Genomic DNA, 17,444 nt, shown 5'->3' with positions numbered 1-17,444 from the left:
AAGCAAAAGATATGCGCATACAAATAAAGTAGGGAAAAATTGCAGCAGTCGAGGAAGCGCTGAAGCGGCGCCTAAGCGAATGAAACGAATTGCTCGTGACTACCACAAACGTTTGTCCCTAACAAAATCAGGCATACAAATGAACATAAATAATGTAATGTAGTATTTCTTATGACTTCTAAATTCTATTACTTTTTAATAAGTAATCATGCATTGGTAATGCAAAATTAAATGCCCTACTTTTCTTAGGATATCGCCTTGGGAAAAATAATGCATTTTCGAATGTGAACTCGGCTGTTTTACTGATTATTTTTCCAATACACTACATTTTCCTACTGGGTGTATAAGCAGAATCTATCAAACCAACTACCCGCAGCCCATTTTTCTTGTAGGAGAAGAAAATTTTTTGAGCACATGAAACAATTTGTCTCGAAGGGTAGTTTTTGATGTCAGCTGATGTTTCGTGAAAAATTTATTTTCTAACCTCAATATAACTGTCTAATGAGTGTTACCAAAGAATGCCAGTTGTTGGTAAAAAATTTACCAAACAATTATTTTGGGGTCGCTGGAAAAGAATACAGTGCCATTTTTTAAATTCAATTTACAGAATTTTGTAAAAATCTGTAAAAAAACTGTTCCCCATCTTGGATCCCCTATTTTTAATTCTTAAAACCCCCAAGATAGTGTTATTATCGATTCTATTTAATTTTTTTTTTAAATTTGTTCAACCATTTTTGATGAAAAAATTTACACGCCCCTCCTTAGGTTAGATTTTTTTTCCATGCAACACCAGACGCCATCAAAAACAACACCTCATGAAACCTTTTTCCATGTGCTCCAAACATTTTTTCTCACACAAGATTTCCCATATGTATTTATAAGCACATACACACAAAAAATTGTGCAGTTTCCCGAAATTAATTATAAACCACTTTCAGTCTATTTCATGGCTACAATCAAATATTTCGCCTCAATGCAGGGCTATATTCCTGAGTTTGGCTACATTGCAAGAAGGGTTTCCATCAGACACTGTACCTACCGAGATTTTACTTACTAAAAAAATAATCTTAATGGAATTCTTAAAAAAAAGGAAATAATTTTTCTTAACTTCCATTATTTTGAGCAAGAATTAGCGTATAGTTTTTTAAGTAAAAATGAAAAGGCTTGCTATTTGTTTTTTTTTTCAGCTGAAAATCGGCGTATATGAAAAGCGAAGTCATGATTTTAGTGTGCTTTTGAATCAAAAAGTTCGTGAAAAGCTCAAAAAAAACTTCTGGAGAAATCGCAAACAACCACATTTGGTCACGAAATATCACGAAATTAAGCAAGCGATTGCCAAAAGATAAAAAAAAATTTGAAACATCCCGAAAAAACATAAAAGTCCTAAAATTAACAACTAAAGCAAGAAGTCCCGTAGAAAACAAAAAATTCCCGAAAATGTCAAAAGCTTCTGAAAGATATAGTACGAAAGAACTCGAAAAATCCTGAAAAGCCCCTGGAAATAAGTGATAAGTAAAACATGCAGAATTCTAAGAAGTGCAGAGATAAATTCAAAAAGGACAGAAAATATTGTAAATAGAAAAATACTTGTAAAGCCCGAAAAAGTCCTGAACGATTCCTAAAAGAACTAATGAGAATTATGAAATATTACGGTAATACCCAAAAAATCATAAGGCATTTTATGAAAACTCCCAAAGGATAAAAAGTAAAAAAACAACCCAGAACAATTAACCAATCTCGAAAAAATTACAAAAGTTTATTAAAGCAACTACAAAGCTAAAGATGAAAATCTAGAAACTTCCCAAAAAATACGAAAAAGGGCTGAAAAATCTTGCAAAGTCTCGAGAAAACCTGGGGAATCACGAACGATTTCTTAAAAATTCGCAAGTGCATTCTGGCGGGTAAAATCGTTTCTCGACTTGGTTCGGCGATTAAAGTATTCAACTACTAAAATTTCAACAAAAACGTCCATGAGAGAATAGCTTTTAAATCGACTTCAGGCCTTATTTTAGCTATTTTTAGCTAATTTTGTGCAATATTTTTTATTGTTTTTTTTTCTTCGTGTTTATGTTTTGGGTCACGTTAAAGTTTTGATGCACCTACATAATTCTTTTCGTTCTCAATTCACGAAATTACTGCTGTATTTTCACATCAATTGCTTGTCTTTAATATAGTCATACATATATTCCATAATATTTTGTAAACGTCAGTTTAGGAGCTATTTTGTTGATCCATCTTACAAACTTATATTAACATCTGGAGAATATTATATATGTACATAATCATCTTTTTTAAATAGATTCCGTATTGATAAATAAATTTTATTTCCTATCTTGACTGTGTATATCATAACACTTCAGTGACTTCCATTACGTGTCTACTTTTACTATTACATACCATATTTATAGTTACATGCGTACATTCTTAAGCTAAGTCATTTTTGTAATTTTATTGTAATTTTTAAACTGGATTAAAGTTATTTATAAATACTAGATAGTCAAGTTTTTCAATTTGCTGTTGGGTTAGCTTCCTGAGAAGCAAACATTTTCATATAAAACTGTCACTGTTTTTGAAATATTGATATTTTTTTGAATTTAAAAAAATCGTTCCTTTTTAAAGATTCTATATCATGAAACTAGTTAAGATATATGTATATATATATATTTTGCGTTTTTATTGTAAAATGAGCATTTCTAAAAAAGTGTATCTTTTTGCATATTTTTCGGTCTTTGGTACTTTTTCGCGATTTATAGTGCTTTTCGATGCCTATTTCGCTATTTTATTTTGCCTGTTTTTATGAGTTCTTAGACCCTAAAAATCCGTTCCCTGATACCTTCTGAGGAATGTTTAAGAGACAAAAATAACCAGAAATTCGTCTGAACGTTTGTACACAATTGAAAATACTTCGCGCAAAATTCAATAAAGAAACATTATTGCAATAAATTTACAACAATTTATTTTAATGATCCCCCAATTGCAAGCTACCACTAAGTACACACAAACAGCCAATGCTAAAAATTACGTGGATGTAAAGCATTTTTGGCATAACTGTAATGAGTTGTGACCATTATACACAAATGCCTAAAACGACTCTTCATCGATCAGCATAATTTTGTGAAGATCGAACTTATTCCAGCGATGCCTACTTTCAGGCGGTATAAAAGTTATTGCCTCTGAATAATTAAGCGCATTTATGTTTGTGTTTCTTTGAACATATACGTAGCTGCATACGACTTCGGATTATACATATTTATATGCAATTTATTCAAAAACATTGAACTGGATGTAGTGTATGGGGGATGGAATTTTGACCGCGGGAATTAAGGCCGCCTACTTATATGTTTGATCGCGGCCAAACTTCACTTGCTAAAATGAATTATTTCCGAGCGGGCTAATTTCATTTTTTGCTCGTTTTTGATTGCCAGAATGAAATTATCCGCATTAAATCACCAATATCTAAATTTTATTTTTCATTTGGTCGACAAATGAAACCACAAAATAAAGAAAGGTGTTATTTGCAAAAGGTGTTCAGCCCCTCTTCTTCGGCAACGCAGAAAGTAGAATTAGGCGCATGCCACAAATCGGAGGAAAAGCTCGGTCAAACACAAACATATTTGTAAGCACCAATCTATTATTATTAAGTAATTGAAAAATATAAATACAGATTTCAAAAAAGGGAGTAGGTTATCAGTGCGTCGGAATATTTATTTATTTTTTATGTATGTTACCGCATAACTTTGGACTACGTCAACCGATTTTGGTTTGGATCATTAAAATAACGGTACTCAAAAATTTTTATATGAGAATTAAAGTCGGTTGTGTTTTCTGCTTAAAAATGTTTGGATAAGATTTTATTGGTACTTTGTACAATCATATATATGTATTCTCAATTCTTATACAAATACTTTCAATTATTTGCAATATTATTCATTCAGTAACGAGTGAGGCATAAGAACTAATGCTGTAATTGTTGCCAACAGTAAGTAAGAAGTTTATTTAAGAAGCAAAAAGGAACACTTTCAACTAAGCCGGAGAAATTTTTGTGAAATACAATGTTTAGATACCGCGCCGTCGAAAATGTAATTTCTCTTGTCCTTACCAACAAAAGTATCTGCTCCACTATTGGTCTAAAATGAATCAAGAGGCTTATTAATTTGAAATTTATAGTCGTACTAGCTTTTGTCCGCAGCTCTGCGCGCTTTTAGAACGGTTTAACTTTATGATTTCAGATGTAAAAGAAAGAAAATTAATTACATCACCGAAAATAATAAATTTTATTTAAAAAAGATGCCTATCCGTTGTGTCGAAGTTCCCAAACATGGTCAATGTATCGAAATTCAACTAAATTGGCCTTTTCAGTTAAAAAACCACTTGCACTTTGTAGCAAATCTTTACAATACATACATTATTTTAAGTTGTTTTTATAGGAGGTCATTCTTTTAGAAAATAGGTATGTCAGCCATTTTCTTGTATACGAAGTATGCTCGATGATTTTCAAAAAAAAAGTAAATAAATTGCCAAATATCATCGGCAGCCTCCAGCTACTTCAAACTTGCACTTGATTGCGTACTCGAAATTTTTCTAAGAAGTCTAATTAAAAAGCTCGAAATTTTTACGGAACTTTGTTGATTTTTTTTCTAATGTTGCGCAAATATTGAGACTTGGTTTTTTGAAGATTGAAAATATATAGTCAAAACTTGTCAATATGCGAGTGTCGTGAAGTTATGATAAGCGTTATATCTTTTAAAGGTTTCCGCCTCTCATAACTTCAAATTCTGGCAGGATGACACTAAACCAAGTAAAAAGTGATGCAAGGTTTTCTCTTTTGCATCTTCCAGTTAGCAGAATAAACGTATGTACAAAGTTAATGAAATAATCTGTGAATAAGACGCCAGGTTGTTTGCATGTATTTATGGAAAAAAAATTCATTAGATAAAAAATTGCGTGGGTAGGGTCTGTGGTCCATGGTAATCTTCTGCTAACACCACTAACTACCTTGGAGAGTCCGCAAAGAACTCCGAAAGCATTGTCCGGAGGATGTGCCAGACAGGGCTGCTTTGGAGTGCCGTCAACTTATTAGTTAAAAAAGTATTGTTATGTGGCACTTGAGAAGAGCATAGCATGCATTTAAACGCTTGGCGTTAGAAGTCGTTTAAGCTTTCTCCATATATCTAATTATTAATGAATTTAAAGAAGAATAAGAATTAACCTAAAAATAACTCGAGTCGCCGTTGCATTAAAAACAAACATACGAAGACAGCGAATAAATTATGACACAAAAAGGTAATATGAGAATTAGAAATTGTATTTTATTAAATAAATAATGTTGATTTAAATATTGTACAGCGCTTTAAATATTGAGGTTTTTCGTTAACTCCCTTATGTGCATTAGACTGCATCATACAAAAAAAAAATCTGTATTGTTTTTCCACTGGAATTATAACATCTATTATATTCGAAGACGTCCACCAAAAAATATTTCAGAAAAATATTAAGATTTAAGAGAGCTGGATCGATTTGAAAATACCTACAAAAATGGAGTTTTTTTTATGAATAAAAATAGTTTCTTAAAAAAAATTTTGAAAAATATTTTGGTGGACGTCTTTAAATATAATATATTTTGTAATCCCGGCGGAAAAACCGCAACTTTTTTTTTGGTGATGCAGTCTAATGTACATACATACATATGTATATTTTTCTAGTTTATAAAAACCAGTTTCTTAAATTTGCTTAAGCTCAAAATTATGCTTGCTATTAGTTAAGTAAGTAATCAGGCCACTAACCAATATACATATTAGATATTAATAACTCTTATAAATACACCTTGCGCCCATCTGGCGTTATGTAATGCGTAGTGACACCCTGAGCATTTGTCACATAAATATTGTGATCATTTTCACTGCCGCGAGGCGAGCGTGTTGTCGTTGTGTAGCGTGTCGTCTGATAACGACTGCTATAACGATTATTGCTAACATAATTCGTATTCGGGTAATCATAGTGATTATTCGCAGCAGAAGAAGAAACAGCGCCATAGTACGGACGCCTCTTATTAGCAGAGGAAGTGTTGCCAGATGAGTAACGCTTGTCATTGTAATTAGCGGCGGAAGAGTGGGTGTAAGTTGATGAGCTCGCAGGCTTGTAGCGATTGTTTGTACCGCCCGGATACGTATCAGCGCCGCGATTATAATGTTGCCTATTATCGTTATACACCTGCACGAGTGTACTCTGTGCGTTATGGTGCTGCTGTGACAACGATGTGGACTCACTGTAGTAGATGGGTCCCAATTGCTTGTGGTCGTCATAATTTATGCTACTTTCTTCATTGTTTGCGATATCATTCTCTTCCGGACGATGAGTGTCGGATACCACAAAATGATCGGAATCCATATTTGGCGTATAATCGTCATAGTTGGAGGCATACAATATAGGTCTGCTTAATATTTTACCCTTGCGTATGTGCTTCTCATAGTGATCGGGGAATAGTACGCGGTTATCGCTTTCAGGTTCGTATCCTGCTGCTTCGTACTCCTCACGCGGTTGGCGCTCAGGCGCATTACTGCTAGCCTCATTGGTTTCCTTGAATATGATAGCCTTGCCGCGGCGCGTGTGCTTTTTGCGTTTGTCCTCAAACTGTACTGGGCTGTCTGCGTTTTCAGGCGCGGGAAAACTTACCACACTAGTTGGTCTTAATCCATTGTGGCTCTCATTTTCCTCAACAAAATGCACCAATTTTTCGCCACGTGTGTCTACAGTCTCACTATGAGCCTCACTTTCTTCTACATAAGCGTCTGCGTTTGCGGGGAATTTAAATTTTTTCTCCAACCGATCAGCATTAAATTTCTTAATCACTTCTTCTAGATAAACATCTTTGAGGCGCTCGTCGCCTATGCGTCCATTGCCTTCTGGAAAAAAATGTAGACTATGTTCACCACTTTTGAATACTACACGCCCCTGCGAGTCACCATAATCTGTGCTCTCATTCGGCACGCTAGCATTCTCATCCTCAAAGTCGACCACGCCTTGTGTATCTTCATCGTCCTCATCGTCGTGAAAGTCTTCCGAATCTATAACTTCTGGAAATTTTATGCGCGCTGCGTCATCGTGTGCGGTTTCTTCATCATTCGTCGCATCCTCGAAGGCAACCGCACGCTTAGCTCGACTGCTTCTGCGCTGAAACTCTACGCCACCTATATATTCGGAAAGTATATTGCTGAAGAAATTGCCAATGCCTTGGGTAATATCAAAGCTCGCGAGCGTAGGCGGGGGCGTGGGACGTGGCGTTGTGGTTGTCACCGGCACATTGCCGCCTGTTAGCGCGGAAAGTAAACCGAAAAGCGAAGTGCCACCTGAGCTGCCCGCACTTTGGGTTTGCGTTTGTTGGGACTGCTGTAGAGCGCTGTTATTTGGTTCCTCCGATTCGCCGAAGAACTTAAAGAAGCCGCCACGGTGATTGTTCAGGTAATAGAGTATTTCGTACTGGTGAGCGACCGGGAGAAGAAAGTTAAAGTGAGTGAGTGTGCTAAGCGATTCCATTAGCTACATATGCTCGTACTTACCTCATTCTTCGGACACTTGGCATAAGTTTGCGTACAGCTGCGCTCGCCACCGCTGACCCCTAGCAGCGCTGCACGTCCGTAAATGAGCGCTGGAGACTGCGCTGGAAAGCCTGAAAGGAAGCTGCAAGTATATAGGAAGTTACATTAAATATGCAAGTTTATTGCTTGCTGGTAATTGAGCGTGGGGGAGTCAAGCAATTCATATTTTAAACGAAGCAGAAGCCTTCGCTCAAAGCCCAATTTTCCTTCGCCGACATGCTATATTCAAAAGCAATCACTGCACGGTATTACTGTTAATACCCAGCAACATTAAAATTGAATTACTCTTACCCTTATTTTAAGTTTTCTTACAACTACTCCATCTCTTAAAGCTGCCAACACACAAACATACTCACTTCGTTATCGCCGGCGACGTAATGAAGTCCGGCAATTGTCCACGTTGTGTTTGACTAGCAATCATGTTGCATAGCACCTTCGGTACACATTCCAAGTCATCATTGCGTGCAATATTCTCTAAAGCTTTTATGAGTTGCATGTTCGGTGGACGACCACCGCCAGCAGCACCCAGTGGACGCGTACCAGTTAAGGCATGCAAGAGCCCACCACCACCGCCATTGCCGCCTAAAAGTAGGCTGGTGAACTGTGGTGCGTACTGCTGTGTACCGCTGAAGAGTGAGGCCAAAGTAGCTAAGCCACCACCACCGCCAGATGAGGGCTGCTGCGGCTGGTACTGTGGTGGCGGCGGTGGACGGTAATTAGGCGGTGATGGGTAGTACTGTGATGAAGGGAAACTCTGCGTAGGTTGGTAACTCTGTTGAGGCTGGTATTGCTGCTGCTGGGTTGGGTAAAACTGTGATGTTGGATAGTACTGTCCAGGTGGTTCTCTTTCTCCCACCAACGACTGTTGTGCTGGTGGTGGTGGTATTTCTCCCAATTGATACTGATAATAATTACTATTGGGCGGTGGTCGACGTCTTATCGGTTCATTGCCTTGCGGAAAGTAAGGTGGCGCTGGTCGTACTGGCGCCGTTGGCGGCAGTGCGGGTGGACGTGGCGTAACATACAAGATATCATTGCTATAGTGCGGCGGTGGACGTTTGTAATAGCCAGCATCACCTGCCTTGCCCCCGCCAAAGCCTTGCAAATAATTACCAAACTTGTTTGCATAATTAGAAGACGTCAGCTCTGGTCTGCCGAATATTATCGCTCCCTTCGTCGTCGTAGTCGCCATTGTTGTTGCTGCTGTCTGTACTGGCGCTGGTGCCGTTGCATATGCTGATTGTTGCTGGTAATTTGCTGGGTTGTCTTCTTGTCGTTGCGGTGATTGGAAATTCGATGTTTGCTGTTTATAATAGCTGGGCGGTGGGTAATCATGTGAATCGTAAGAAATCTTAGTACTCGCAGTTGTCGATACACCCAGTTTACCCTTGAAAGGACGTTCAGTTTGTGTATCACCATCACGCCGATTGTAATCGTTGGTTGGTGGTGGGGGCGCTGCGCTCGCTACCGGCTCATATCTATTACTATACACTGGCTGGCTGTAAGACGTACTGGATTGCTCATCAAACACGTAACCCGGTCGCTTATGTTCTCCTCCTTCCAACACATACTGTGGCCTCTGCTGATTGTAAATGGCTGGTGGGCGTTGCGCTGCACCCACAACCAACATGGATTGCACTGTATACTCCTGTGGTCTGCCAGCTTGTGTATACTGTGCTTGGTATATCGGCTCGGCTGCTGGGGGGCGATAGTCCAGCTGCCGCTGGCTAGTGTTGATCTTATTAGTGTAAGGGTCACGATAGATGAGTATGGGTGTAGTGTGTAATTGCGCGGGTACAAGCGACTGCTGCGTGACCGACTGTGACTGCGTTGCACTGCTGTACAAGTACTTTTGTATATTTGAGTTTGTGTTAGCTAAGGCTGAAGCAGCTGCTGGTTGCTCTTTATTATGTGGAAAGCTGAATTGCTTTTCCTCTTTATTGTAGGAGACTAAACCATATGGTCCACCATTACTGATGCGCTGTGGGCGATAGTTCGGCTCGAGATAACTGGGTGGATATTTTTTCGGCATTGATTGGGCATCTGAGGATGTAAAGGAAATAATTTGCGATGGTCGAAAGTTGCCACTGTCACCGTTAGACTGGCGCCGCTCTACATTGCCGCTTGTAGTGGACATTACTTCAGTTACCTCGGAGAGAAGTTGTGAGGGACGAAAATCCTCACTGTATGCCGCCGAGTAACTGTAAAAGATAAAGCAATTATTAATTACTACTTAATTACAAATAATATGCTGCCTCCGACGAGTATAAAGAAGTGCATAGGGATGGTTTCAGGACGTAACGATTCTGCCTTGCGAGAGCTTCAACGCTCCGTGGTTTCCTATTTTTCGCCGTACAACTTTAAAATATACTACACCCAACTTAGGCAAGTGCTTCAAATCTCTGTCATTCCAGCAAGTGGTCATTCCTTTTGGTATTTCTAAAATTTTAAACCTTCGGAGGCTAATTCTTGAAGCCAGATAATATAATGGAACACGGAGGAAGGATACTGTGCTCTTAAATACTTCAGGCCGTCTTTTCCCTGCGCAGAGTATCAGCGGTTTAGTTGCCGATGTAGCCACTATAACTAAGGACATCTATAGAGGCAGACATCGCCTAGTAGTTCAAGGCAGTACCGTGAACTTTTAAGGCGAAGAGCTCCGTCTTGCTTTTTCAGATGAGTTTCTCTGCTTCACCACTGTCAGCGTACTGATTCGGGCGTAGTTATATGGTGTCGACCTCAGCCTTGAAGGAACAATTGTTCATTCCCCTTTAAGGTTATAGAAGCCTTTTAAGCTGCAGTCTGTAGAGCTGGGGGCAACCCCTTTGCTGCGGTCGGTCAGACAGAGCTCCGTTTAGTCGAAGGCCTTCTATATCTATGAGGCAGCGTATATGAATCTCTTTTCTTGCAAGATATTTTTCTTTGTTTTCATTGCTCCTAAATTATCTGAAATACTCAGGCACAGTTTTGTACAGAAAACTGGCTTGTAGCGTAACTGTTTGAGTTGACATCGCAGTCTGGTCACTGGATAAGTCGCTCACTATACCTAAAGTTACTAAAGCTCAAGGGCTTATATTTTCGCCCACTTAAGTCCTAAAAACCTTTCTTAACTTTTTACCAGTAGTTTCTTCTTTAACAATACTACTTGAAAGGTCCCTCATTGAATTATTGTATTAGACTGGAAGACTCCTGCCACATCTTTTAAGCAGAGCTCGCAGATATGCAAGTTTATCAAGACTTCTCTTAACGAATTCTCGCTATCGATCTACTCTAATAGCCGAACAGAAATCAGCACATTGGACTGCTACAAAACCTCGAAGATAATGACGTTGGTAATGCAAGCAAGTCCTTCAGTCCGCCAAATTATAAAAGTTGGTCAACAAAATATATTTATAAAACGACACGGCGAATCTAGCCCAGCTTTGAATATAAAAGTCTGATTAAACCAATCATCTAGAAAGTCCAATTCTCCAACAAATGATGAGAACTATAAGCAGCCACCGATTATTGGGAAGGCATGCTAGTATACCTAATGGGCCTACTAGCCACCGACTTTGACTGCGGAGATGAGGAATGAATTGAAAGTATAGAGCAAAATATTTGACGCTAGCAGACGCTCGGTTCAACCTTACTTCCTTGACTGCGTGGCGGACCTTAGCGCAGCAGATACCCAAGTGGCCGAATGTAGCATGAGTTCTCACTGAGTATTAAGCCTGCAGTAACGATCTCTCGAGCGAATACGCCAACCATTGGCAGATGTAGAATCGCAGCTTTAGTAGCCTTTGGAGCTCTTGTTGACTTATTGAGAATAGACCACCAGACCAAGGCTCCGTAAAGTAAAATCGGATGCATTATGGTCATGTAGATTTAGTGAACTCCCTAGTTGAGAAACCGCATGATACACCAAATGATTTTTACAAGTGAGGAGCGCTGTTGTGGCTTTCTGATATGTTGTTATTTAAGAGAATCTTAATGTCTAGAATTACTTGCCAGTACGTTTGAGTTTAGACTTGAAACAACGAGTTTAGTTGGGGTAACGGTGCTACTTTGCACCGTCTGGTGAAAAGGACTAATCCAGTTTTAGCTGAGTTTATAGTTTTTGGTGAAGAAAGAGCGTTCTAGATAAGGGCAGCACTATACTTCTCAAAATTTCTTAACTTTTCTTAGAAAAAAGCAGCGAAATTACTATATTGATTAATATTACGTGTGTCCATTTATTAGTACATAAGTTTTAACTAAACTTAATTTTTTTTTAATAAAAATCGCTCTCAAAGGGCCACAAGGTTAGCGAAAAAAACGAAACAGATTTTAAGACAAATAGTTTTTACAAATTTTCAAAGACCAAAGTAAATCTACTCCTTTCGCAGCACAGTCCGAACACTGCTTAAATACGTTATTTTCTGTTTACTATTTTCCTTTGCTTGAAACGTAAGTTTGGTATCTGATTTTCTTTTCAACTATTAGTATTTAGCATTTCGCTTCACTTGATTTCTGCTCAATGACCCAACATGGCTTTGAACCTTAATCAACTTGAATATCAACAATAATTTCCACAAGAAAACTTTTCTCGTTACTCAATATGGGCACATCTCCTACTACATACATATTTCACTCAGCAAGACTGGCACTCACCTCGCATAATCAGCGATAGCCCCCACGTTGCTGCTACCCAAAGCATATTCCGTGTTGCTGCTACTCGTTGCACCTCCACCACCACCACTGCCACTGATGCCCGCATTTCGTATGCCCGCCACGTATACGGCAAATGTTATAATTAGAGTTGCAATTTGTTGCATACTTTTTGGCGGTGGGAAGAACATATTTAGCAAAACCTTCTTGCTACTTACTTACGATATGCTATGCAGACTAGCAAATTTGCTATAAAGGCAAAAAAGAAAAGAAAAAAAAACTAAATTTAATAAAAAAAAGATGGAAAAAATTAGACGCGTACTCATGCAACACTTGTCACCACTTGACTTTGAATTATTCCAGGCAATCAGACAGCAGCAACTTCTTGCCACTCTACCCGCGCTAATCTCGACTCACTCGCCTTGAAGTACGCTGCTTTCTTCTATTCGCCTCAAGCGTATCGTAGCACGCGCCAAAGCAATTCGCACTGTCGTCTGACGCTGCTTATGTTGCCTAACACTTTTTATAAGTATGTATTTTATTTTGTTGATGTTGTTGCAAATATGTTGCAGCAAATGTCAATGTTGCCAACGTCAGCAATTCATAAACATAAGCCAACAGCAATTGCAATTGCACTGAGACAAGAGTTGATAGTCTTTAACTAATGTGCTTATAAATTGCCAATGGAGGTCGCGGGCGGCGGAATGGGTAGAGTGCGGCTTGTGTGTCTGCAGCGCGCGTTGGTACTTGTCACCTCACCTCGTTTTTTTTTGGTATGTATGTATGTCTATGTATGCACACACTAGCATTCATGCGGCGCCACTTGAGTGTATCATATCTTGCGAATGTAGAAAAATTGCAATTTTTCTTGTTATCCGCAGCTAGTCCTTGGTGATCTTACTTTCAAATACGAAGCGTCGTATTTGCATTAGCGTTTAAGTTGCAACGATTTGTGCAGCACCTACCTCTCCTGAAAACTTGCTTCTTTCACTTCTGCTACGATTTCTTGACAATTCTCACGTGCTCATCTGGGACAATAAATACTTTAGTTGATTCTCCCTCAAGTTTGGTATATTTGCGCTAAGTTTTATTTGTCTGCTCGAGGCGTATTTGCATTGCTTTTTGTTGGATACTCTTCCAAGCGCTGCTCCACTCTCTCGTACGTTCAGCTGTCCTTAGCGCAAATTTAATTTTTCCTGATTATGCAAAGTCACAGCATTCCTTGGCTGCCTTGGCGTCCTGAGTGGATTATGTTGATTTGTATAGCTTCTGCTGGCAAGGAGTTCGGTGTGTTGCCTGCAAAGTTGACAGGATAATAAATGAAAAAGTCAGTTTAGTAGTTGAAATGTTGAATAATGAAAATGTTGGAGCCTAAAAGGGGCGGGAGTGCAAGAAACGTCTAGTAGTATAGAAATTATTGCATGCAAATTATTCAAATTATGTTGATTGAGTTGCGTTATGAGTGTTGTGACTGCGCGAACGTGAGGTGTTTTAATGAATATCGAGTGGTTTAAAAAGTTAGTATGAGAGTTTTTATAATATAACCAGCTGGAATGTATATATATGTATATAAATAATATTATACACCAACCGCGGATATAAAATAAAACATTGCAATTATTATATTCCTCTAATGTTATTAATATTTAAGTATTTATTAATTTCTTGACCACTATCTCTCTTCTTGGCCTTTCCCCCAAATTCTTATAACTTATATTCTGGAAGCAAATAAATCGATGGATTATAAAAACTTTCGGTTAGAAATAGTTATAACTATCATCAGATTTTTTCGATACCTATAATACATAATCAACTCCATCTGTTCACTTACAACCTTTGAAAAAAAGGTAAATCAAATGTTGATCCATTTTATGAAGCCTTGACCTAAACATGATGCAAATAATTAAGACTCATTGAAATCGATATAGTTCATTCTATAAAAAAATACCATAAGTCCAAGCTTTAAAATTTATAAAAAATAATAAAAAAATCCACAAAAATTCATTAAAATTTCAGCTTTTTTTATTAGCATTCCTAGAAAAATGTTACTAAATATACTAAAGCGCAAGTTTGAAGCTGTAAAAAATCCAGTTGACTCTTGCTAATTCCTTTTGCCGAAGGTCGAACATATAAAAAACGTGACATCATCAGCAAAAAAATATTTTTAAAAATCAACTGGAGTTTTTTAGCACCTGGGAACTTGCACTTTATTATGGTAAAAGTGTTTGTTCTATAAAATTGCATACACAAAAATTTTTTATTTTCTTTTTCTGAAAACCACAAATATGGCAATTTTTATTTCTTTATTATTACGAAAATACGCTAACAATTTTTATTTTAATTCCAAGAAGTTAAATGAAGGCGCATATTTGCAATGTATAAGTAGTTGCAGTATTCAGTATCTCTACGCTTGACATGGCGTATGAGTAATATTAGGTAATACGCTAACATAAATTGTGCCACCGTTCGTTTGGCGATTCTACCGAACCGATTTCAGAACCAAGAACATCATAGCAAAGGTATTTTTTGTAGATGAGGAGAGTTTTCAAAACTGGCTGAAAATTCCGACCAAAATCGTCGTTTCCGCGTTTGTGTATTGTTTTTGTTGCAACCTGTTGACCTGTTAATTTGAGTTGTTTTCGCATTTTGTTGTACTTAAATAATAAAGATAAATGTGATGATAAAGAAATAAAAGATAACGATTAAGACAAAAAAAGTGAAGGCAAAATTGAAGATAAAGATGAGAGTGAAAACAATGAGAAATACATGGGAATTAGGTTAACTGGAAGGGTGAGAAGGTTTATAAAAATTTTCGATAAGAATCGAAAAAAGTCAGTCCCAAAAAAGGTTATTTAGTTACCAAAATTTATCGATCAACGAAATTTGTCAAGTCAGTAAACTTTACCAATTTATCGATATTTATTGAATTATCATTATTTATCCAGTTATCGTAATGTATCGAGTTCTTTGAACTTATTGAGATATCGTTTTTTATTCATTTACTGCGATTTGTCCATTTATCGAATCGAAGTTTTTTGTCCTTCGCACTATGTCTTCTTTTCATTTAGGCTCATATATGCTAATTTTGAATAAATTAGTATAAACAACGTTATCATTCGGCTCGCAAGCGTATCTAAACTTACTTGAGTTAAGTAACAGTACTGCGAATATGTCAAATCGCTTACGTAAATACTTAACGAAGAAAAAAAGGGAAGAAAACAAGCATAGTTGAGTTCTGAAACAATTTGGGTAAATCGGGAATGCAGATAGACAGGTATCAAAAACTTTCTTTGCTGAAAAAGAGTGATTTTTTTTTTTTATAAATAACAGTATTGATAAACTGCCCGAAAGTCTCAAGGAAATAAGCAATATAGTGGATTCCTCGTACATCAGATTTTATATATAACTTGACTTGAAACATAACTCTTCTCTTTAAGTGCACAGCAAATTTTTAGCGCTCAATTTTTTACAAGAACTTTAAACCCCCTACATATGTAATTTCTCAAGTGCTCTTTTTGACCACTGACACCGTGCCTTTGTAAAAGCGCGTATTATAGACTTTGGAAAATATTGCAACTATTTCGACACACTAGGAAGACTGTAAGGCTCTTCAGATTCGGGTGGGTCTTTTTTGCACAGGCACGATTGCATGCTAGGTCCCTAATGTTTTCTCTACTTCATTACACTAGTCTACAGCGAATACTTTCAGAGATAAATACTCTCTTGCAAGGTTTCTCTCACGCTACATGGATCAGTGATGTCTACGAAGCTTTTTAAGCTTACAAAGACAGTTCTTGCTTTTGGGTGCATTTCTTACTAGTGTCCAATCGGAATTCTCATAGTGAGATGTGTAAATTATATCTGACATTTACTTTCGCCATTGCCTCGTAGAATGATAAAGTGAAATCAATTCAACATTTTCTACAGGACTCTCCTGCTTTTCCGAGGCTAAGGTTGAAATATTTCCGTCGCACTTCATGGCCAACCCTACGGAACTTACGGTGCCAAAAACATAAATAGGGGGCCCGCAGTTTAACAAGTTTGGCTCAATTTTTTGGTTGTTTGTTTATTTAATGTTATTAATTTTTAAGAAAGTTATATGGTTATATAACAAAAAACATCTAAGTATGAATTACAAACTTAACAGAAAAATTTGGAAAATCTGATAAATTTCAACAAAATTGCAATAAAGTTTCAAACTTTTAATTTAGAATAAAAAAAATGGTATACAGTATTAAATTCTAGTTTAACAAGGGGTCCGCCTGAAATTTCGAGGACCGACCGTTCCTTTTTGGATTTTTTTGTGTTGACGGTGTTTTGGTTTCCAAACAAAGTATAAGGTGTCGCAAAAAGAATAACTATTTTTGAAGACGCTAAAACTTTTTCAGTTGGCGTTAAATATAATTCTACGGATGGCGGTTACGGAATTTATTCGGGCAATTCATGAAAACGCGTAAATTCCTCGTAATCATATAAACTTCGTAAACTTTCTTAATTCTGTATGGAAAATCGGTTTATTTACGAGGTTTACGCGGTTACGAGGCAGTGACGAGTTTCCTTGAACACCCATATTGTATTTCGAAATGCCCAGGTATACTCCATCAGAATGCGGAAAACCGGACCGGGCGACCCGAGCTCACTTTCTGTGGTGTTACTTAAAGAGGCTTGTCTACGTACCCTCCAGGTGCTCAAGAACAATATTCGCCAAAAAATCGACAACCTAACGCAGGAAATCGGTAAAATGCCGTAAAGAGACCAGTGATTTATATTAACTCTGGAGGCGGCCACCTATCAGATATCATTTTCCAAACATGAAAAAATTAAAAAAATGGTAAAAACAGCAATGCTTAAGCGGTAGAAGTTATAGCAGCTATTTCGAAGATCACCGCATCTTCTCATCAGACTTCTTTTTTCTAGACTTTCAGCAGAAAAAAACAGAAAGAAGTCTGACGAGGAGATGTGGTGAAAAAATTAAATTTATTTAATTTTATAAACATTTTTTTTTTGGAGGATAGCAAAAGAAAATAGAGTTATTCTTTTTGCGCCACCTTGTATATTCGAACATTTGTTTGTATGGAGCAAATGAGCAACACTTTCAACTAAATCAACAAAAAAATTGCCAATAGCCAGCCGTAAGCCCTAACTACTTGAAACTTGCACTTTGTTATACTAAGAAATCTTAAATAGAGCACGAATCTTTGATGAAACTTTAACGAATTA

At 37.5% G+C, this 17,444-nt stretch overlaps 1 protein-coding gene across 1 annotated transcript; it reads right to left on the bottom strand.

Annotated features, from left to right (window-relative positions):
• Positions 1-5,661: 5,661 nt before the first annotated feature.
• LOC118739870 lies at positions 5,662-12,391 on the bottom strand. Its single transcript, XM_036471366.1, has 4 exons — positions 12,228-12,391; positions 7,952-9,796; positions 7,557-7,677; positions 5,662-7,476 (listed from the first exon to the last, which is right to left on the bottom strand). Exons 1-4 carry the CDS (start codon positions 12,389-12,391, stop codon positions 5,812-5,814), a joined length of 3,795 nt encoding a protein of 1,264 aa, XP_036327259.1. The 3' UTR covers positions 5,662-5,811.
• Positions 12,392-17,444: the final 5,053 nt, after the last annotated feature.

This window comes from Rhagoletis pomonella, unplaced genomic scaffold, assembly GCF_013731165.1.
Source record: "Rhagoletis pomonella isolate Grant_MI unplaced genomic scaffold, Rhpom_1.0 Rhpom_scaffold_00005, whole genome shotgun sequence".
NCBI classification, from domain to species: Eukaryota; Metazoa; Arthropoda; class Insecta; order Diptera; family Tephritidae; genus Rhagoletis; species Rhagoletis pomonella.
Note: the sequence above shows the minus strand (reverse complement) of the source record. Positions and strands in the feature narration are given on the sequence as shown.